The sequence below is a fragment of the Lepisma saccharinum genome, chromosome 6 (genome assembly GCF_977018435.1).
Source record: "Lepisma saccharinum chromosome 6, izLepSacc3.1, whole genome shotgun sequence".
Classification (NCBI taxonomy): domain Eukaryota; kingdom Metazoa; phylum Arthropoda; class Insecta; order Zygentoma; family Lepismatidae; genus Lepisma; species Lepisma saccharinum.
In genome coordinates this window covers 11,996,346-12,021,012 of record NC_139234.1, presented here as the reverse complement: position 1 = coordinate 12,021,012, position 24,667 = coordinate 11,996,346, and the positions used below count along the sequence as shown (strand labels likewise).

General features: G+C 41.0%; 1 protein-coding gene across 3 annotated transcripts in view; it reads left to right on the top strand.

Annotated features, from left to right (window-relative positions):
• Nucleotides 1-626: 626 nt before the first annotated feature.
• LOC145989240 (uncharacterized) overlaps nucleotides 627-24,667 on the top strand; it is a 37,044-nt gene continuing 13,003 nt past the window's right edge. The window contains exons 1-4 of one of the 3 annotated variants that reach the window (XM_083124555.1): nucleotides 627-714; nucleotides 4,232-4,365; nucleotides 6,821-7,387; nucleotides 22,091-22,156. In XM_083124555.1, coding sequence (XP_082980681.1) covers nucleotides 4,241-4,365; nucleotides 6,821-7,387; nucleotides 22,091-22,121 — 723 coding nt within the window. In that variant the 5' untranslated portion in view covers nucleotides 627-714; nucleotides 4,232-4,240 and the 3' untranslated portion in view covers nucleotides 22,122-22,156. The other 2 variants (XM_083124553.1, XM_083124554.1) reach the window with 2 other exon arrangements.

Here is a 24,667-nt window from a genome sequence, read left to right as displayed (position 1 = left end):
CTACTTTGTAACCATTATTATTCAAAATGTTTATCTGTTAACAACAAAAGTAAGAACCGAAGACTATTGCTAAGCAGCTCCCAAAAGTGACTAAGGTTAGAATGCAAGTGTTTTATTTCATACTTGGATGGTGCTTGTTGTTGGATGAGTAAATTGTCGTAAGGTTTTATTGTCTCTTGGCGTTTGTATTCTCCTGGCTGCTTGCAAATTCTGTACATGGACCAAGAAGACTCTCAATATATCAATATTGGTTGTATGTAGACCACAGCCAAAATTTATCCATTTGTTTACAATTTGGAGGTAGAACATTTGACAATGTATATAAGCTGTTTGTAATATGTTGAAGCATCTGCACATGATATTTTCATGGTTACATCTTATCATATTCTCTTTTATCATTTTCTGTGCCCCTCCCAGAAAAAGAATTGCAACTTCCTGTTAAGTTTCCTTTGTTTAATTGCAATTTTATCATGCTACGCATGCATTTTTTACATGGTTCGATTTCTATTTATGTCTTGACACATACTTTGGAGCTATAGCGATTACTTCTTGTATGTTTTCTTGAGAATAGATTTTCATTTCTGTATACTACATTATACTTTTCTTGCCACCAGCCATTTGTTTAGTGTAGTCTTACTTGCAGACTGCTGCTGCCATCTGTGTCTCATGTGTGAGGTGTGAAGGGGCTTTCTGAATTGGTCCATTTACCATGTGGTGAGCTATTTTATACTTTCCAATTGGCATAAACATCCCCAAATGCTTTTGTAGTTGGGAGGGTCTCAAGCATGACACCCCTTTGAACCTCATGTGGAGAGCCAGCAACAAGTAAATATGGCAATACTCTGGGGAATGTTTTGTTGATGAGGAAACAGTGATGTTTGCGTGAGGTATTTTTACATCTTCTTACTGATAATTAAGACTTTCCGGATTTATAATAAGTTCTAATTTCTTTCGTACCAGTGTACATCCTGAATGGTGCATGCTACGTTGAAAATTCAAGCACTTTAAATTAGAGTTGGATGGGGTCGGAAAAATACTGGCACAAAAGTGTCTCAAATCAATGAAAATACGAGGGTGAATCAAATATGAACGAGCCTTGTGCGGAAAAACAAAATTTATTGAAGGGAACAGAGACATTGCCACATCCTATTTTTCTACATAGTCTCCGTCCTTAGTGATACATTTTTTCCAACGTTGTGGTAGGTTCTTGATGCCGTTCTCGTAGAATAAAGCTGGGCGGGTAGCCAACCAGTTGCAAACAAAGGTTTCCACCTGATCGTTGGTCACAAATCGCTCACCCCCAAGTGCTTTGAGGGGTCCGAACAGCTGAAAATCACATGGTGAAAGGTCTGGGTTGTATGGTGGATGCGGAAGCGGTTCCCAGTGCATTTCCACCAGTTTCCGCTGCGTAACACCTGCTGTATGGGGTCTGGCGTTGTCGTGGAGGAACAAGACCTGGCGGATGGGACAGCCTCGTCGTTTGCGTCTATACTGCACCTTAACTTGATCCAGGAGGCCGCAGTAGTAGGGTGCATTGATGGTCCGACGTTCGTGTAAGAAATCCACCAGTAGGATCCCCCTCCAGTCCCAAAACACCGTGGCCAACACCTTCCCCGCAGACAACCGAACTTTGGCCTTCATGGGGTTTCCTTCGCCTTTCCTCCTCCACTCCATGCTGGCATGCTTGGATGCTGGGGTGTAATGATGCACCCATGTCTCGTCACAGGTAATGATGCGATGCAAAAACGCTTCCCCTTCCACGTCAAAACGAGTGTGAAGCAGGCGAGCAATGCGAACTCGGTCATCTTTTTGAGCAACATTCAGCAGCTTGGGAACCCACCGAAATTCACTAATATTCAAAAAAATAATTTTGTTATTGAATCACTGCTTCCTTTGCTGATTATATATGTGCAGTTATTTATTAATTATAATAATTACAAAAATTACTACAGTGGAACCTTGATAATTCGAACCTCAACATCTCGAATTCCTTGATTAGTCGAACTTTCTGTAATCCCCTTGAATTGTCCATAACACTAAATACTAATTTTACCTCAACAACTCCAATAAAACCTTGATAAGACAAATACAGTTGTACAGTTTATGCGATGCTGTTTGAGTTCAATAACTCAAAGGTAGAGTATGAGAGTATGAAAAACCTCTATGAGTCGAAGTTAAATTCTAATCACCTTTATAACTCAAAGTTTTAGTCACACGGACCTCGGTAAGTCAAAGTGTAGTGTGCGTATGTACAATGTCAGGTGATCAACAATCGTGTCGGGACTTGAACTCCCCCACCCTGCCGTGCATGTAACCATCATTGTCAATGTGCTTTAGACCTCTATAACTCGAAGTCAGAGATTTTGGCCTTCAATAACTCGAACCTTGGTAAGTCAAAATCCTTGATACCTTGATTTTTTCTTTTTCCAATCGAGGTCGAGTTATCAATGTTCCACTGCATCTTTAATAAAAAATAATAACCAATTATTGCATGACTGTCTCACATATATTTATTTTATCATTCACTAAAAGTCACAAAATCCATAATAACTATGATTAATGCTTTTTGTTTGTAGAAATGCAATTGTTTATTAAATATAATAATTACCATCATTACCAACCAATTGTACACTGTCACTGGCATGAGTGTCTCGAAGACCTTTACAACACCACCCGAATCACTTCTGTATGTGCATTCAAAGATACACCAAGTGCATTTTGCCTCCTACTTACGTTACATTTACGTTTTTATGAGCAAAAGTAATATAGAAATATGGGGAATGTCCTAGAGAACAATGTGATTTATTTTCAAACAGTTAAAAAATCTAAAAGATATACATGTGGTGGGCCTGAATGTCCCTTCTTTACCTCGGTAAGCTAGGGATAAAATTGAATGTGAACCACTATGCAATAGCTTTTTATCGAAAAAAAAACATCCATTTAAAAAAACTGCCTCTTTTGCAACTCTACTTTAGATTGAAACTCACCTACTTCCATCAACTTTTCCCCTCTTTTCATTTTTCGCTGTATGCACTAATAACGGAGTTGTCTATTAAACTGGACTTTTGAGTCACCCTGTATTTTATAATAAATGGGAATTTAAACATCATATTCATGTACATTAATTCAAACAATATTATATTTGATTTCTGTTAGGCAAATTCCTAATATTCACAAGTAAAAGTCTATGAAAATCTGTTATCATCCATCACCTAACCTACAAACTCTACCCACACCTAATCTAAATCTAAGATAACTCCAGATCCCATTGGCATCCCATTTTAAAATTTTGTATACTTATTGAGTAATAGTGTATGTATAACATGTAATTTTTTTAAAAATTAATAGACCCATTTTTGAGAAAAATGAATACCAAAATTTTCTTTACATCACCTTCAATTCTTTTTTTATCCTGGCATAGACATGCTACATCTTGTGTGAAAGAGCTTGTAAAGACCTTTACAACACCACCCGAATCACTTCTGTATGTGCCCTGGTTGTTGAAATATTGTAATTTAAAGTTAACAAGATGGTGGAAGAAATTGTCAAAATCGAACAGTTTGCAACACTGTAATTTCGGAAATAAAAAAGATATGGATCTACAAATTGCATATTTTCCTACCTCAAGTGGTCCTTCCAATATACCAAATTTCAAAGGAATCAAAAAAATGTAAGGTTGAATAGTGCCTCTTTAATTGTTGATTTCACATGGAATGCCCCTATAGCTGAATACGTCTTCCAACAGATATAAAGGAACTACAAACAAAATACCCTTGAGCTGGAAACTTTTGCATGCCTCCCCCTTCATCCCTGCAGCTCTGACCAAGATGAAGTCTACTCCACCCTTCCCCTACCACGGAGCACGATGCACACACAGTTTCTGCAGTGCCATCATTTTGACACAACAGAGTTGAGGAATAGTAGCAAAGGGAAAATGAGTTGGGAGAGTTGAGCTGCAAATGCATCCATTGTTGTAGCATCCCAACTGTTGTGCGGAGTAGATACGTACAGCCAGTATTATTGCACTGTCTCTTATTAGATTGAATTTGTTTCCAATATTTCAGAATTTGTTAGAGTATATATTTTCATCATCATTGTTTTTTTGTAACTATGGACGTCTGTTTTAACTAACAAGAAAAGAATATATATAGTATTGTGCTGTTTCTGTTACATTTAGTTCTTTGTGCTTACATCATGTCCATGTGACCAATTTCTGCTTTTTTATTTTCAGTTTGCTAAAATGAATCATGAAAGAAAAGAGATGCCAAATATTGAAATCTTAGAAAAAATTGAAGCTTTTTCAAATGAATTGTTCACCGAAATATCAAATATCACTTCTTGTGTCAAGATTGCTGATTCAGATTGGTAAGTTAGTGCATCAAGACTTTTTCAAATTTTGCTACATAGTGTTTTTAATTTGTTTTCAGATAATAATTTTTGTAAAAAAAATATCAAATAAAAATTCTATAAGTATTTTGAACATGTAGACTGAGTTTTGTAGTTTTTAATATCGAGCGTCTAAATAGAAATCAACAGAATTTTCCTTGAATGTGCTGATTAGGAAAAGTGAGAAAGTACTCTTGTATGATGGTCTTATGCATCTGTCACTCCGTATATCCACCCATGTTTACTGCGAAGATGTGAGATAAAACTCTTCGAGTCATAAAGACAGATGGGTAGATTGATGGACTTATCAAATAATAACTTATGCAACAAAAATAAGCTTGACCAGCTAGTCCCATTGACCGAGAGAGGCAACAATCATTTAAAAGTGAGGTTTTGTTATCTCGGAAACATATACATGTGATGATCTCACATTTTCTGCACATTAAATGTTAACGAGATATAAATTATGTTGTTTTGCATGTCTGTCTATCCATGGAAGTCATGAAACTGAAAGTTGACACATTTTTAACCTCTAACAGTCATGGTGCCAGATTGTAACACAAAGGGCATTGGGTGGTTCCGTGGACCACCAAATTGAATTTACCATTTCCAAGAGTAATCGAAATAATAGCTAATATTTTACACAAATTATATCTTGTATTTTGGTCCTTCTTCATGGAATTATGATAAGTGTTTATCCACTATTTTTGTTATTTTATTATTGTTTATTACTCAAATCGGAGACGTATCTGTAAACGTCTCTGTAAATACATTGTCATATGACTGTAAGATACAAGAAATGCTGGTCAATTATGACAGAACAAACATGCAGTTACTCAAATATAACAAAATCACATAGCAAAGTCGCACACAAAAAATGTCTGCACAATGTCAAAATGAAGGGGAAAGCATAATGGACGAAAATGTTTCATTATCACTTTTATCAGAATCCATATCTGATAATTCACTTCCCCTTCTAACTTCTTTAAGTGTGGCAAGGACATTTCCATCTAAAACACGGTATTCAAATCTGATTCTCGCACCAGGTTTCATACCAAAAGACTTACCTAAAGTGCATCGCATAGTCCTTGGTACCCATGAGTGCCTATTGCTCTGAAACTAAAATACAGCGAGTGAAGTGGTACCGGGGGTTACGTGATATTCCAAAATATGAAGCTACTGAAAAGGATAGAGAAGTGCATGTTATTACTTCCGAGAATGAGAGCGTTGTACTAATCAGAAGGTCCCAGTGACTATGCCACACCTGTTACGGCTTAATGATATCACCATAAGCATGAGTGTGAAATTTTGTGAGTTTAAAAACTGTTCTTGTCCATTTCTGAGAAATTACTAAAGATAGGAATATAAAATTCGGTGGAGAGAAACATGTTAACATATCATGATATAAAGCACCAGTGGTTGTCTGTGGGAACATTCCGTTAGTTGAGCATCTTTGTTGCTATGTAATCAAGAGGTCTCAGTTTCGATACCCAATTGAGACACACAGTGGTTTACATCTCAGTTTAAACTGTAGGTCCCATCCTGATTAGCCATTATGTGCATAAAGTAGACTTAGAAACAAAACTCAGTAACTCAATGTTCCATAAGTCATATTAGTTTAACTTGTTAGACATATTTTTCCAGTAGAACATTTCTTGAAGCTCATGAAGTTTGTGGATCCTTATGGCATTTGTAAAATAACTTCTCATGCAATCTGTGTAGTTTGCTCTTGTATGAACTGTGCAAAGCAGGATACTGATTGAAAATTGTCTACCACAAAGGTCATCCCGATAATAATGCCTCATGTGCTGTAAAAATTATGCGAAGGAGGAACAATTCGAAAGTTTGCGTGAAAATAAATACACATTTTGGGTAGCTAGTAAGGCTATTCAAAATATAGTCCTTTGTTGTTATTTTTTTCCTCAAGAAATATTAGACTTTTTTCAATGCAACTGCATGTTTGTAAGAATGTACCACTACTACATAATACATTTCTCATTCACTTTGGTGCATTGTGGTAGTCACAGGGGTATACCAAATGCCAATTTTTGGAGGTAAAATTTATATTTTCTACTTCTTTGATTAACTTTCATTATTTGGAGGTACAATGTACAAATGTCACCTACACTACAAGCCTTGTCATTTCAAAGGAAACTCATTTCCCTACAACAAATAGTTCTCGAGGTTTTTCTTTGTTTTTTACTTTGCACCAAAAGTTTGAAAAGTGTGAACTTGAAGAGTTTCTATCATCAGAGGCTGTGCATTCACGAGAGACTCCATCCACTAAAGGTTAAACCAATATGATTTGCTTCTTTCTATGGGTTACTTTTACAAGTAATTATTATTATATTTATACTAAGTATAATATTGTACTTGGTAAAAGAATTCATGTCATCTTGCCCATCTCTATATAAGTATGTCTTTCTATTTTTAGTAGTGAACTACCAGATTTCAGTTTGAAATCACAACATGGGGCATCTAGTAAACATTGCATGCTGCTCGAAAACAGAAATGTCAAGACAATCGACACACTGTCAACTACAGCTAAAGAAATTTCGGCAGCAAATGCAGAAGACGAGAGGATGAAGATTGAATCGTCATTCAATAATGATTCAAAGGAATTTGATTTGGCTGTGGAAGATCCTTTAAAAAGCAACTTGAACTTGACGTGTGATAGAGAAGAAAGTGTATTAATTCCCTATTTGAAAGAGCCTGATTTTGAACTCAAATTTGAAGCACAAGAATTTGCAACAACTTGCAAGATAGAACATGAACTCACATCTGACACAACCTTAGGACACTCTGTTAAATCTCATCAAGATGTAGTGGAAAATGAAATTAACAGAGAATTTGTAGAAGAGGCTCATACTATTAAGAGTGAAGAAATTTTCATTAAGAGTGAAGAAATTTTCATTAAGAGTGAAGAAATTTTCATTGCAGATAACCCTATCGAGCTTTCTGGTTTGAAAACTGAAGATGATTTTGATACTCCATGTCTGAGGTATGTATTTTATATAACACACATTAGAACTTATCCTAATAATACACATAAAATTATACAGGTTGTACATATAGTCCGGTGACACTAAAGCATTTCTTGTAAAGAAACTATTAGTGTTACTGAGTGATACAGCACATTAGTTGAACAAGTAAAGTTGATAGTATTTTTTTTTGTGTGTTACAGTTGTTCCCTGTAGTTTAATTTTTCTCGCTGCTAGATGGTGGTAAATTCAAGATGGTGCTTTCTGGAGCTGAAAATAGAAATTTGTGCACTGCATTTTGATAAAGATTGCTACAGAAATATCCAATGGAGATTTAAAAGCAAATACAGAAAAGATGTCCCAAGAAGGAAGGCAATCTGATGTTGCTTCATCATGTAACGTTATGCTTGCTGCGTTAATTATATAAAGGGGGAAGCTATCATATATTAAAAATTAGAGGCCGGGATGTTAGCAAGCAGAATTAGCATAATGCACAAAAATCCTTTGAGTTGAGGTATTTGCCATGTTGTTCACAGCACCTGAAAGTTCCAGGGAACTTAAAATTTGTGTGGGCGACAATAGAGAGTAAAACTTAAATAAACCTGAAATGCAAATGTTGAGTCAACAAAGTTATATTGTCGAAATCTGTAATGTTCAACTTAAATGCCTGTAAGATAAAGTTTTAACAATTGCCCAAAAATGACGAAATAGAAATATTCCAGTCTGCGTGAGCATTGCACAATTTGTATTAAGCACAATCTAGTATACAGTCACCACTAACAACACAAAATTTTAGTTTGCCCATCTTGTTGAGTAGTTGCGAGTCGGGTTGAAAATGATCGTGAGAAGTTTGCAGTTAATACAATATGATACTTTTATTCAAGTTTTCTTTCACAATAATGTTTATATTTATGCATCAATTAACAAGTGCTGCTCGTTTAACAGCAGTATTGATCATGTGACTTAAACAATTACTCTTTGTAGCAATTCCTAAGTCCAATTATTCACAACAGCATATTCCAATATTATCCTTTGATTTGCCAAGATTTTCATTAACAGTTAATGGAAAAATCAATAAGAGTGAGTAATCAAAAACTCCCATGAAACAACAATTACATTACAATTGGATTTTATCAATTTTTGATTATCAACATTCGATTTTGCAAATATATAAACATATTTCAGGAATTTACATTAAATCAAAATAAAATCAATCAATTGTTCTTTTGACCAGCAAAAATTCCTCCTATACAACGTAGCAATGTTTACTTATTTAAATTACGTTGCATGAATTAACCTTTATACTCCCGAGCAGGTTTAAGAAAATACCCTCGTTCTCGCTCGGGCTTCTTGGTGGGAATTTTAAATTCGAACACTCTTTGGAGAAAATTGTTATAACTCTGGCATTATGGAATGTAAGTGAAGTCAAGGTTTCCTTCGGCAAGAATATTTATCGCATCGAGCATGATAAGATGGACACTGCCACCACGTACGATATGTCTGCGGACGATTGCCTGTATGTCGAGCTTCTGGGTGATTACGACAAACTCATTCCTTTCTTCATCGAGTTGCAAATCACCTACCCTATAATAAATAAGTATAGTAGCAATGCCTATCAACATCTTTGGTTACATGAATCGCGATGACCACGGTGACGAGCTTCTTATGCTCGATGTCAGGGTCAAGAAGTTGCGAAGCGAGACCTGCAGTCCATGCTCAACTCCAGCCTCCAGACTGAGATAGGCAGTCTCAGTGCCTGAACCCCAACCTCAAAATCGATGCCAAGCTCAAATCCCTGCTGCAAAAGTATACTGATCTCGTGTCCATAGACAACCTCGGAAACGTAGAGGTAAGCGTTAGCAAGTTGGAACACGAACTCAAGGGACGGACCAACAACGTGGAACAACTGAGACAGCGATTAGAGAATAAAACGAGCAGCACCCAGACAAAGCTGCAATCCATTGTTCAGAGTATCAAGACTCAGGATGATTATGTGGATTTACGCGAGCATTTTTAATCCTTGGAAATTCCCACACTGGAAAACATCAAGATGGAACTTCAAACGGAATCCCTTCACGTGGCCATCGCCGAAGTCTAAGCCAAACTCCGAACTCTAGAAAACGTCATAGACTACCTGCCTTCGTCCGGCAAACTGAATGCCATTCCTTGGAGCGTAGCCAACATCAAACTCCAGCTCGAGACTTACAAGGATTTCGGGAAAATTCAAGGCACTGATGCCCACATTGAGGAATCGTTAGCAACCATGAAAAGCGATCTCTCAAACGTCCAGGAATCTCTGGAATTGAAATTGCCCAGCATTGCCGAAACTCTGGCCACAGTTCAACAGCAGATCTCCAAGTTGGAAAACCTGAACTTCCGCATTTCCACCACCTGATAGATGACATACAGAATAAGGTGGAAATGCTGCAGCGATCGACGCCTACCCAGGATGATGTGGCACAACTTCAAGATGCCATACACACTGTGGCGGATGCCACCGAACTGGATGCTCTGAAAAAGGCTCTGGAGTTGCTTTAAAATACGGTGGTCACCATGCCAACATCGCAGGAACTGAAAGCTGTAAAGCGGTCCATGAACTGAATACTCAAATCCGACGACATCATTAACATCCAAGCCAAAATCTCACAACTTCGAGATACGGTTGCTGCTTTGCCTTCCAACCAGAACGTTGTTGACCTCCATGTGCTGTTTGCTGAAATCAGAACCCAAGTGCATGACCATGCAACCCAAATTTCCAAGTTGAGGCTTGTGGAAAGCATGCAGCAGATCATCGCAAACGTCAAGCACCAGATTGGCGCCGTCGAAGCAACCAGGATTCTGCCTTGGCCGATTTCGGTACAAAGCTTCATCAATTGAAAGAGCAATTCAAGCAGCTGTACGTCGATGTGAGGATCAAACTCAGCTACGCTGAGGTTGTTCGTACCATTGGGAATACCTGGAACCGGTGCTGAGTGGATTGGACGATTCAGAATCGCGTGATTTGTTCTCCGTCGAGATTGTCAGGCTTCACAGTGTTCCGAATGTTCGAGGGCATTGGATGTGCGAATGTGCCAGTAATATTTACAAATTATATTCTTACACCCAGTCTCACGAATTCTTCCTCGACGGTACTGTTCGGTTTCTCAAATTTAGATACGGGAAAAATGGAAAGCATCCTGAGCCTGCGCTCTTCACCATACAAAGAAAGGAAGGGGTATTCAGAGCGCTTCAAATACCGATCACATATTGGGACCCAAGTCCATGACCTTGCAACCCAAATTTCCAAGTTAAGGCTTGTGGAAAGCATGCAGCAGATCATCGCAAACGTCAAGCTCCAGTTTGGCGCCGTCGAAGCAACCATGATTCTGCCTTGGCCGATTTCGGTACAAATATAAAATACACGAGGATGAACAATTATCTGTTGTTGACATCAAAAGTGGAGATAGGCTATTCTTCGAACTCAAACAATTGTACTCCGAGGATAGCCAGTTTTCTGTAATCTTTTCCTTCCAGCGAAATCTCTCCTCAATGCCTAAGCAAGCCATCGTTGACGAGCTGCACAAACCTGCATGTCAACTACGAATGCTTGCCAGTGATTACCAAGGGCATTGACGACCTGTGGCAGGCAGACCTCATCGAAATGAGTAGTGGTAACTTGAAGAATTTGCACAAAGTCAATAAGGGTCGCAAGTACCTCCTGACTGTCATAGACACGTTTTCCAAATATACATGGACCCTGCCGTTGAAAGCCAAGACTGGTGTGTGAGTCACGAAAGCCTTCAACTCGATTTTCCGGCAATCTGGCAGATGGTCGCACTTCCTGCAGATGGACAATGGGAAGGAATTCCACAACTCGATTTATTGAGAGTTAATGCAAAAGCACAACATCTGACACTACTCGATGTTCATCGGCCTGAAGGCCAGCATCGTGGAATGCTTCAATCGCAAGTTGAAAGCATGCTTCAGGGTAACTACAAGTGGGTCGACATACTGCGAAAACTCATGGAGGACTACAACAGCTCAGTCCACCACACGATACGCATGAAGCCTGCAGACGTCAACAAATCCGATGAGGTGCGTTTGATCTCCACCATTTACTGTACCAAATACCGACCTACGACCAAGAAACCAAAATACAAAGTAGGAGACCAGGTAAGGAGAAGCAAGTTCAAATGCACATTCAAGAAGGGGTTCACTAACCTCAAGCACTTGCATGACAACTATGTGGGTGGAGATTTGAGCTACAACGAATTTTCGAAATTCTGCGTGTCATGCTGGGACGACTTTGGATTTGTGAGGATTGACATAACAAGGAAACCGAATGATGGAAAACACAGAAACAAAATCAATGACTTCATGAATGTTGCAACATTACATAAACGTTGTATGTATGGCAAACACAAACTTGCAGACAACAACCTGAAGATTTTCGAGTACCTGGCGAAATGGTTCAAGGGGTAGAAATCTGAGAATCGTGGAATTTACGAAAAGATAAAAATCGTCAGGACCAACCTATCATCGATGCCATCAGCAGACTCTGTAAAGAAATCAAAGATGTCACCGAGCAAAACAATGACTTGATCAACGAACTTGTGCCGCTCACTGCTCGAAATTATGCCGTATCCACGCTGATATCCAGCATTCACACTACTCCATTTGAACTCGCACCACCACCGAAATATCAGGCCCTAGGCAACACCTCTTCAGACAAGCTAGTCAAGTTGGGTCCATTGGCAAGGGATTACCTAAGCAGTGGGAAATTCGAGAATGACGAGGTGTTCGAATTGTACCTGACTATAAAACTTAATGAGTGTGTAGTTTGAAAAATCGGAAAATTGAAAGTCACATTCGAGGGTGACGATGTGAAAGTCAATTTGGGCAAGAAGAACAGCTGGGCAGGGTGTGGCTGTGGGAGCTCATCACCAAAAAGCAACCCAAAGATTACACAAATGAGGATTACCAAAGTTACACAGAAATTTTGATCATGACGGATGCTCTGTACCAAATCAACGACACCACACAGAACCACGTCAAATCCAGCAGCGGCGAAAAATGCAAGAACCTCATCAAGCCAATATGGAACCAGGTCAAAACTAGCAGCACCATCAAACAGTACAACACCCTGCCCAAGGAGTTGTATGGGTTGACTATGTGGGGAGCTCGTGGACTGTTTGCTGGTCATCACAGGCGAAGAGAATGCCGGCAATCATAATTTCTACAACGAGAAAATGGTCATCGTGGACATGATCAACTCCAAGCTCGCCAACTTCATTCTGAACGATAACGAAGCCTTAAGGTACCTCATCAAGATCATCAACACACTGCGTCCGAAATTTGTGAATGTGGCCGAGGGTCAAGGTCTCGTGAACGACATCATCAAGAAGCTGCCCTTCGAGATGCACCTGCCAGGTTACCATTACTGCGGCCCCGGTATCAAGCTAGAACAGCAACTGGAGAGAGGCAACAAGGGTGTGAATCCTCTGGACACGACATTGCTTACATATCACGATATCGATATCGACGCACGTAACGATGCCGACAGAAAGTTGGAGCATGTGGCTTTTGGAAGACTTGTCGCTAGATGCCTCGCTAGGTGAATGGGTTGCCACATTGGGTACAACCATTGCCATTGGGTACAGGCAGCCACAAGCAGATGGGGATCATTGCCCCGTTCAAACCGAACTCTTGAGTTCATGGAGACAAGCATCTATACACCCTTGTCTCCGATGTACTTTCCTATGTGTTGCAATCTCATAGACAAAATAGAGTTGGCGGTGACCAACGCAACAAGAAGGACGAGGTGGTAGATTTTGACGGAGCCACACCCACTGCCATCATGGAGATCAATGTGAAATAAAAACCATCATGGAGCAAATCGAAAGTTACTTGTAGCAGTCCTTCCCTCCCAACCTTCGCACCTTCGCCAACCTCAACGAACCGAACCGAGAGATTGAGGTCGATGTGGATGTCAAGAATGGATACATCCACCCTCACAGAGCTGACCTGTACATCAAGTTCGACGTGGTGGAGATAGAGAGTGGCAAAGCTTTCCCGACCAACGAAAACCTGATGCTCGTGGACAACTTTGTACTGTACCTGTTCTCGCAGGTGGAAGTTAGGAAGCATGGCACTGTCATTGTTCGTGTTGACTACCCTGGTATCACTTCGACAGCCGTGGGAACACTGAAGCTATCCAAGGCCGATGCTGCATACTACCAAGCAGGGGGATTCGAAGCGAGCATGAAGATCGACACCCAAAGCCACACGCTGTTGTTTCCCATGCGCTTGCTACCTGGTTTCTTCTCCAACTATGCAGAGATTATGTGGAAGGGCACTTTGCGCATCACCTTTCACAGAGCTGCCAACGACAATGACGCGTACAGTACCTTGGGTCCGGACGGGACCACCCTGCTTCCCAACACACTACCCAATGCTGCCAAGTGCCTCGTGAGGTCTATGGAGCTGTGCATGCCCATGGTAGAATATGAATCCAACCACGCCCTCAAGTACAAAGCCGACATCCTGAAAAATCCCCATGTGCCCATCTAGTTTTACATCTACCAGTGCGTGCAGAAACCTGCTTCGGGCAAACATTTCGAATTTGATGTGGCCACACAGTTCAACAGCATCTGGTACGACATTCTAGAGTTTGCGGTTGTGCTCTTCCAGACGGGGAGGGAGAACAACCAGGAGAAAGATTCCAGCCAGTTCGACAACTGCAAGATCAAGAACAGGAGGAATGAGATCTTCCCGCGCGAGAACTACAACCTGAACATTGCAGACGACGACTACCTGAAACTGTATGAGGCGTACACGGCCTACAAGAGGGTGACAGCAGGCAACATGGATGTGTACTACACCCCAATGAGTTCATAGTTCGCAGACCCATGTTCATCATTAACACGTCGAAGAGGAAGCAGGTGGTGGTCAACAATCGCACTAACATCAAGATTGTGTGCGAGTCCCACGATGCCCTGCCTGCCGACACCCTGTGCAGCGTCATCCTCATTGCAGAGAAAACTTTCGTGTATGACGTCAAGAACGAGCGAGTGACTGAACAGTTTTAAATACACTGTAACAAAAAAAAAAAAAAAAATGATCACACTTGAGCCCACAAGGGAACTGCCCCTTTGGCCTTGCATGTGTCCCTTTCTTGTCCCGTAGGACACAGCGGGAGTTATTTCCTTTTTAGAAGAAGAAGAAGAAGAGTTTGAGTATAGAAAAGCGATTGAAATAAATTAGGGGACTTCCAACAGATGGTGCAGGCTTTGCTGGTTTTCAGCTTATAATGGCCCCATGGGAGTGTGTGGATCCCACACTCGAGGACACATCTCTTATCATCCAGGACAACCTTCCTCACCTGGTTGGTGGTCAACACATGGCTGACGCTCTGGATGTGCTGGTCCACTCATAGAACTGATGACCTGGTTCTGATGCAATCGACATAGTCCTCGAACGTAAGGCACTCCTGGACCACCTGCCTGCCCACACCCTTTGTCTTTTTGGTGACACTGCCATCGGCCCAAATTGCGTAAGCTTAGGTGCGAAGACCGGCAACTCGAGAATCACATCACCATTCTTCTCATCCTTGAGTTTACTGGGCACCTTTTTGTTCCGGGCCAGGGTGCCGTACCTGGTAGGCTGGGGATAGCCCGACGTGTCGAAGAGCTTAGCCAAGGATGGGACTGCAGCTATGTCCTCGTACACGTCGGCCATCTGGACATGGTATACCAAACTGTCTGTATTTGTGTATAGAAGAGAGATGTCATGGTCATAGTGTTTGCGTAGGGTGCCATAGTGTGTCTCAACCATGTGCAGCTTGCTGAGGTCCAGGACTGTGGCACCAACATAGATTGGTTTGTTCAGGAGCACCACGGTCCTGTCCATGTGGACCAGAGCCAACTGCTTGTTGTAGATGGTCCTGGACTTGAAAGCCAGGTCCAGGTCCAGCTGATAGATGCTCATGGCGGTCAAGCGAAGTGCCTGGAACATGTCCGCGAGGAGCATCATGTCGAGCCTAAGATAGGTGTCTTGATAATCCCCCAGAGTTCGACAACCCAGCTCTCCCCACATGGACTGGGCATGCTGATATTCCTTGTCAGTAACACCCAAACCTCTCAGCTGACTGTGGAACTTAGCCTGAGGAGGCAGTGACTCTTCATCGAACTTGGCAGGGTTGGTGATGTATTCTATTGGCAGGGTTGGTGACGTATTCGTAGGGGTAAACCCCCTTACACCTGAATAGACCCATGTCCAGGTTCGAGAGACTAGCGACAGTAACAGTCAGCTGCTCGTCATTCAGTTTGCCAGCGAGAGCGTCAAGGCTGGCCTGGAGGAATCACAGCAAGTCTAGGAACCGAAGCTTGATGGTCGCTTGCAATCCTGGGATGGACACCCACTTGCTGACACTGATGTAGCGCTTCTCATTCTGCGCCAGGATGTTGATCCGTTCTCTGTCGTAGGCAAGATGCGTCACCAGGTGGTGAAAATTGTAGCCCGAGCCATTGTGGAAGAAGACAGGCACGAAGTGCGAGTCCCTGGCCTTCATATTGCATTTGCTGCACCAAGGACCAATATAGCTTCTGGTGCCATAATGGTCAAAATGTTGCACTTTCCTGTTGTCGACGGTGAAGCTCTTGGTGCAGACAGGGCAGGTGGTGGCCTCATCATGCCTATGCTGATCGTCGGGGGACGGACAATGGCAGCATGGGCTTGGGGGCTAACAACACTTTCCCTATCTCTCGGGCCTCCTCTACCATCATCTCAAGCAAATGCTTTGCTGGTTTGGGACCGCAATATACGTACGGTTTAGGGCCAACATACCAGTCTCGCCACAACAGAACATCAGCAAAACTCGAAGCCTCGTGGAGCTGGTACGTGGTGGTGGAGGATAGGTCAGGATCAGGATTGCAGGTGGACAGGGGTTTGAGGAAGGCCTCAAAGACCGCTATGATGATTGCAGGGTGCTCTACCGTGGCACTGTGCATGCAAAACTGCTGAACCGCAGGGGGTTTGGGCAGGAGTATTCGTGCAGGTTGCGGGTGAGCTTCTCGGCAGCAATGTAGGAGCCTTGAGAGTGCTGGTAATCATCCTGTTGTTGGTTATTGAAGGTGATCAGACACCTTCGACACACCTCGATGTGGTGTTCTTTGACCTGTGACCAACCAGGAGAGCATGCGAACGAGGTTGTAATGGTGGCGTGAGTCGCTCTTGATCAACAAGAAGTTGATCTCTTGTGCACCCCCATCATCCATGTCACTCACCTGAATGGAATGCACCAGATGCTTCTCTTCGGGGAGGCTGTAAACATTGATGCTTAGCTGTAGGCCCAACACATTGCTCGCGCGCATCTCGAATCTACCGATGTCGGAGATTTACACAGGGAAAAGGATCCCGACCATCGCATCTTCGAGCTCCGGCTCGAATGTTATGTAGTGGGCAATTCGGTGTGGGTGGTCTTTCTTGTGGACTGGGTGCAATGTCGCCAGCAGCAACCAGAGAAAGCACTTGTTGTAATTGTTCTGAATGTTCAGAATCGCCTTCTTGGCCTTAATGCTAGGTGGCAGGCGGATATAACTCTACCCTGGCAGTGGCACAAACTTTGCAAGTTTCACACAGAGTTCGTGTGGTGTGCCACACAGCAAGCCACCCCAGCCCGTAGCCTGGTGCTCCTCCTGCTTGGTTACCAGCTCCTCAACAAACTGGTTGTAGATATTCGGAGGTTGTCACCATCCGCCAGATGCAGCATTTTTGCCTTTGAGGTATGGCAAAAACTGTATGTTTCATTGGATGGCTTTTTATACTGGCAACGTAACGATGCGTAAAATTTCGTAGAGTGCGTAGCCAGTGCATCACTGAGGATGGAAATAATGGTGGCACGCTTGTCCTCCAGAAAGCTATGCACATCGCAGGAGCCATCCAATGTTAGGACAAAATCCTCCAGCAAACACTCGAAAGCAGACTGTTCTGCTTTGACTGCTGGTTTGATGCGTTTGGCGGATGGCGGTGCAATGAGGAAAGTTGCTTCTGCCTTCCTCTTGGTCGAGGTGGACGATTGTGGCACAGGGGTGCTGGTGCCCTTGCAAGTGAGTCGATGCTTGTTGAGGTACAAGATTGACAATTGTTTGCCACACCCAGGACACAGTTCCATAGCCGACAAACTCTTGCCAGGCACGTAGGTACGATAATGCCTCGTATAATTAGCGCTGGAAATGCTTTTCTCGCACGAGGGGCAAGTCTTCATACAATGCGTGGTGCATAGGTTTAGAGTGTCTTTAATTATATACAAAAAAAGATTTTCGGGGGAGGGAATTTTTTTTATATACAGATAGCTTTGAGATTGTCTTATTTGTGTAGGTGATCAGGAAAACTAAACAATGATATCTCATGTGACAAATTGGTAATACGCTGAAGCCTTGTTATTTATATATGTATGTTCATGGCCATCTGAAGTTGTCAGGCACCAAGCAGGCCACTTGCTTCTGGTACACTACAGCTAGCAAGGTTGGTAAGGTCTCATGCGACAAATTGCTAATATACTGAAGACCCCAATTTATATATGTATGTTCACAGGGCGTCAGAAGTTGCCAGGCACCAAGCAGGCTGCTTGCACTTCGGTATACACTACAGCTGGCAGGTTGGTAAGATGTCATGCGACAAATAGCTAATACGTTGAAGCCCCCCTATTTATATATGTATGTTCACAGAGCGTCAGAAGTCGCCAGGTACCAAGCAGATCACTTGCACTTTGGTATACACTACAGCTGGCAGGTCGGTAAAACCTCATGCTACAAATAGCTAATACATTGAAGCCCTCTATTTATATATGTATGTTCATGGGGCATCAGAAATCGCCAGGCACCAAGCAGTCCTTTTGCACTTTGGTATACACCACAGCTGGCAGGCCAGTAAAACCTCATGCGACAAATAGCTAATACATTGAAGCCCTCTATTTATATATGTATGTTCATGGGGCATCAGAAATCGCCAGGCACCAAGCAGTCCTTTTGCACTTTGGTATACACCACAGCTGGCAGGCCAGTAAAACCTCATGCGACAAATAGCTAATATGTTGAAGCCCCCTATTTATATATGTATGTTCACAGAGCGTCAGAAGTTGCCAGGTACCAAGCAGGCAGCTTGTACTCTGTTATACACTTCAGCTGGCAGGTCAGTAAAACCTCATGCGACAAATAGCTAATATGTTGAAGCCCCCTATTTATATATGTATGTTCACAGAGCGTCAGAAGTTGCCAGGTACCAAGCAGGCTGCTTGTACTCTGTTATACACTACAGCTGGCAGGTCAGTAAAACCTCATGCGACAAATAGCTAATATGTTGAAGCCCCCTATTTATATATGTATGTTCACAGAGCGTCAGAAGTTGCCAGGTACCAAGCAGGCAGCTTGTACTCTGTTATACACTACAGCTGGCAGGCCAGTAAAACCTCATGCGACAAATAGCTAATATGTTGAAGCCCCCTATTTATATATGTATGTTCACAGAGCATCAGAAGTTGCCAGGTACCAAGCAGGCTGCTTGTACTCTGTTATACACTACAGCTGGCAGGTCAGTAAAACCGCATGCGACAAATAGCTAATATGTTGAAGCCCCCTATTTATATATGTATGTTCACAGAGCGTCAGAAGTTGCCAGGTACCAAGCAGGCAGCTTGTACTCTGTTATACACTGGCAGGTTCGTAAAACCTCATGCGACAAATAGCTAATATGCTAAAACCCTTGTTATGTATATACGTATGTATGTTTACATAGTATCAGAAATACACCAGGAACCAAGCAGTCCTCTTGCCCTCCCTATACACTACACACCTAGCAGGACAGTAAGATGTCATTCAACAAATGGCTAATATGCTAAACCCCCTATTTATATATGTATGTTCAAGGGGTGTCAGAAATCTCCAGGCACCAAGCTGGCCAATTGCACTTCAATATATACTACAGCTGGCAGGTCGGTAAAACCTCATGCGACAAATAGCTAATATGTTGAAATCCCCTATTTATATATATAAGTTCACAAAGCGTCAGAAATGTGTCAGGTGCCAAGCAGACCACTTGCCTTCCAGTATACACTAGAGCTATACCTGACGCAAAATTAGTTTGGTCTTGACGCTTGTGAAGCACGTGGAGAAAGCGGGTCTACGTCATTGCGGGAGGGTGGTTTGCTGGCATGCGAGCCAATCAAAATCTTCCCAGTGCTTCACCCAAGCCCTGGTTACCTAGCAACAGAAAACGTTTATCTCGGTGTTGCCGCTTATCGGGTGATTCTTCCTGCGATCAGTTTTCATGTTTTTGGGAGAGGACGTGTTTGTTTGTTGCGTTACGTTGCTGTGATATTTTAACTGGTCCGTTTGTTTAGTGTTTACTGAATTTAGAGTATTCTTTGTTGTATATAGGGTGTTGTTTTAGTGTGTTATTTTTTTGTACATAATTTTCTGTGTTCTGCTTGAATGTATTGTGTGCTTGTGTGAAGAATGTCAAGCACAGGAGACAATACTTGAGATGACAATGTACCAAAGAGGCGATGGACTAAAAGAAAATGGAATTCCTCTCAAAGGCCAAACGCGGGTGATGGTTTGTTCTGAGCGCAAATAATTTGAGCAAGAGAAAAACAATGGGGTTCCAATCATTTCTGTAAATAAAGTTCTGGACAGGACTGCTGCTGCTGCCGGAACCGTAGGAAAAGAAAAATATAATGTGCTAGAATTAAATAATTAAATGTGAGGCTTTTAAAATGGAAACCCCAGGATAGAAAAGGAATATCAGTAAACGCGTGACAAATTTAGATACCTTTCAGCAAGACGCTATTCGTCGCCATGTTACTCTTATTATAGAAGGAAAGAACTGTGCATTTTGTTGAAAGATTCAGGACTTTTTCAAGGTGGGGAAACATCTTTAAGGACAGTCATAAATTCTCTGGGATTCTCATACAAAAAAACTTAATGGATGCAAAATAAAGTAAAGTATGGAGGCATATGGAGATGTGGAGGTAGAGCTTCACACATTCTCGACCTCCACCTAGGCCATATTATGGAGGTGATGAGATGATGTGGTTCACCAACCGCCTTTACCCCATGTTTGCCCCAGGTACTCACTTGGACTGAGTCGACCCCGGAGCCGCTCGGGATATTTGAAAAAGTTCCACAAACCACCGTGGGTCTCCCGCGTGAAAGTCAGACACCCCACTAACTGGACTTTTGTGCACTTCAGTTGCAGTATAATTGAAAGACTTCGGAAAGAAATGGTTATTGCATGTGTATATTCAGTATTTTCAGAATGGATTGAAAAGGTAACCTGTAAACAATGCTCGTTTCGTTAATTCGTTCATGTTGTAAGGGAAATGGAAATGAAGAAAGAAAATAATAACACATTTCATCATTGTTGTTCCTTTTCATAACACGTTTTCCTCGACACAGCGTCAGACGGCTGCACTGCATACCGTACCGTACTGCATGATATGGCAACACTGTGACGCGTGTTCCTTCAGCTCTCAATAGCAAACAAAATAGCAAACTAATTTTGCGGCAGGTATAGCAGGGTCCGTACCACTGTTTTTGTGTGTTTTTTGGGGCAAGAATTTCTAATACACGTAAACTTGGTTTATATATATGTGAACTTTCGCATCTGGAAAGCTGTTAGTGTGTGTGTGCAGTATTTTTTAAAACCTAAAATTAATTTGTTATTATGAAAAAATGCAAAGTATCCCAGTATCAATTCGATCCATCTATCTGAATCGAATATACTGTTTACATACTCCCATATCACCATATGCACCAATTAGTCTCTTACACATTTGTGCTCAAATATCATAAGTTAATTGGCATTTTTTTCAAAGAAACTAATCAATAACATAATGGTGGCATGAGAAATATGCAAATAGAAGATATTTTAACAATATGGGACGTCTAGCAATTAGCTACGTCAACTCAAGAGCGCTCTATGATATGTCTTCAGCTAATCATATTGCTACCCGAAGACGTTTAAAATCTTTGAGTATTGAAAAAAGTTTGACCTTGTCCGAGTACCCCACACTCTGCAAGTACATTTGTTTGTTCCTAGATGGCACTGACGACATCATCCCCCTACCATGGCAATTCACACTGTGTCCCCTTGCCACCCATTGGTAGTATCAAATTTGTCATAAGTTATAAATAATTATATATTTAATATATACATAATTTGTTATATCAGCAACAGGTTTTCCACACAAAATTAGTTTTAGTTAATTTGTCCATTTTTGGACAGTAAAATTAATCAGAAACATTAACTGTACTTCAAAAATTAAAATTGTATGTATCTCGTGTCGAACTAGAAATAAAGAAGTCAAACACTAAGCATGCATGCAACATTCGCTTTTCAAAGAGTAAAGCTAATGTTGCATGAGGGAGAAGAATAAAACAGGAAACAACAATTTATTATTGTGAAGGTTACAAGACCGGAAAATTGAACAAGGTCACGGTCACTACAAATACCGTTATGTTTTGTCCCAACAGTAGAATAAATACAGGTAACATATGGGGTCTGTATAGAAGTAAAATTTTAATAAATTAGAATTCCAAAATCAGTATATATTGCATTTTGGTTTCATACCCATACATAATATGTTTGTGTGGAGCATAGGTGTGTTGCCTTAGTCGCATGTTACGGATTGATCTGGTGGTCTTGGGTTCAAATTCCACTCAGTGCACATTAATCTATTTTTTCAGCACAAATCCTCAATGTTGTGAGGACACCTAGCGAATTATGTGATGGTAAACATTTCTAGAAGGTCCTAGAAACTGGTAGCAGCAACAGCCACTCACATAATACAAGGAAATTGATGACAGAGAAAGCAGCTTGAGCATTGTTGCCAGCTATAATTGTGCATGTTGTCCACCTTCACGTTTATCAAAAATTGGCATCCAGAATCTTGGGGGAGTACGCTCGTTATGTCATCTGGTCGACACCACCAGGATTCCCCTTGCGAAACTACAGGATAGAAGATTACAAGAAAGCTAGAATACACACAGTGTATGAGACTGCAAGAAGCTAGAATATACAGCATAGAATATTACAGCATGCTGTGCATTGCCGCATGCATGTACACTTCCAATCAATGTTGCCAACTCACTAGTTGTAAGTTAGGTTAGCTTGTGAAAAATTGTATAGTGAAATTTTCATGGGGTGAGTTGGCAATGCTGCATGTGCATCACTTTCTGCCAGGTGCATCATTTCCAGGCGCTCAACCAGCCTTAAACACCTACTACTATGCATGCTTATAATTAGATGTTAATTGATTAATATCTAATCTAACATAAATCAATACCATTCTAAGTTTCGCTGATTCAGATTATAGTCTAGTACCACCTATTGGCAAATCAGAAATCAAATGAGAATGAACAGCAACATATAAATTTTGCCAACGTTTAATGATCAGCGACGTATCTAAAAGAAATGCTTAACAAAATTATGTGTATCTTTATATGTAGATACACATGGTACTCAAAAATTAAATGCACTAAACTGGAACACTATAAGTATTATGACGCTTTCGGATTTTAAAAATTTATCTATTGAATGAGTGAATGAAAGAAACTAAGAATTACGGATTATTACAAAATTTAGAATCTCAATTATCGCAAAAAGTGCATTATTCTTGCTCTCTATGTAGGCTTAAGGATAAATTCATTCCTTTATTAGAAGAATTACCAGTTGTGCCTGAAAATAAGGGCTGAATGAAACAAAATATAAAAAAGAACACACAGTAATAAATGATGGCATGAAGCATATAGAAAGTTGCTATTTATAGGTGAAATATTATTTAATTATCCTGAAAACTAGACTTTCAAATTAAAAGTATCGACCAAACAATACTAATATATAATCCTGGCCAGGTGACTTCAAGAAGAACACCAATCATGACATTCGAAGCAGGTTTTATATGATCACTTTGCCTATGCATTCTTTAATTTTCTTTCTGAAATTCAATAGTGTAAGCATGTTTGCTCGATGCCTGATTTTTACTATTAATGAACTCTCAATTAAAATGAAAGATCATTCTATCACATGTACCTTAATTTCACAAACAGTATGAGCATAACATCAAAGAATGATTTTCCGATAATTTCCAATTTCAAAATATGATTAAGACTTCTCGCTGTTATATAACCAGCATAAGCACATATCCTTTCACGATAATCTTCCTGTGGGTTACTTGAAACAACAAATAAGTTTCTTCTTATGAACCTATTGTGAGACTTCCAAGAGATACCTGGCATTCCCTGCGTCCCTACAAGTGGTCAACAAATGCACCCGTTACCAGGAGAGTTGAACACAACTTTAAACTGCACAGCGTTCATACAATGAAAAATCCAATTAAACCCCATGCATGGTGCAACGTACACAAAAGACTGATTTCGCCAATGAACTGTAGTGATCACTATTTAATAGAGCAATTATGTGCGATTGAATCACTTCTACAGGATCGCGATCTTGTTCAAAACATATTGTTACCGTAAAAAGGCACCTGCACTTCACCTTTCATTGTATTCTACATCAGGACATAATTTGAAATTCTTTCCTTATGTGTGACTGCCACACCACAAGAGTAGCACATGAAAGTTTCATGAGAATTATCTAATTTTTGTGTGCAGTTTCTGTTTCCTTAATTATTTTATGCACATGTCAAGTGCTTTTGAAGGGGCTAATGTATGGTTCTGGGGGGGGCTTAGCCCCCTAGCCCCTACCTAACTATGCCTATGGTCTTGTTGGGAACATTGCACTCGTACATGGGAATAACTTTCTCTCCTTTAAACTTAATAACACATTCAAATCACATTGTTAAAAATGCAGTACAAGGGTGACAAAAAACTATAGGTGTGAACACATAGAATGAACATACATTTCACAACTTCTTAGTTGACTGCCCAGAAAATTTTGAAGCTCCAGAATTTGGATACTTTGAAATATTGCAGTTCAGTGCCGGCTGAAAGTAAGTAACTTGAGACACCGTGAAAAATGCTGTGGTGAAAGGTTTCCAATTTTGCACATTCCATGAACATAGAAACTATACAGTGTTAACATAATACACAGTCAAACAGAAATACTAGATTGATTTAAGAATCTTGTGGCCAGTTCGTCCAAGCGATTTTATAGACCTGTTGACTAATGACATGTTAGAGGCATTTTGCTTTAATTCCCTGCTATTCTCATACCGTGGCACGAGAAATGCAACATTTTGATTGGTTGTGACATAGCTAATGAGCACTGAACAGTATACTGTGCCAAAGTGCGTTCTTCCGAAA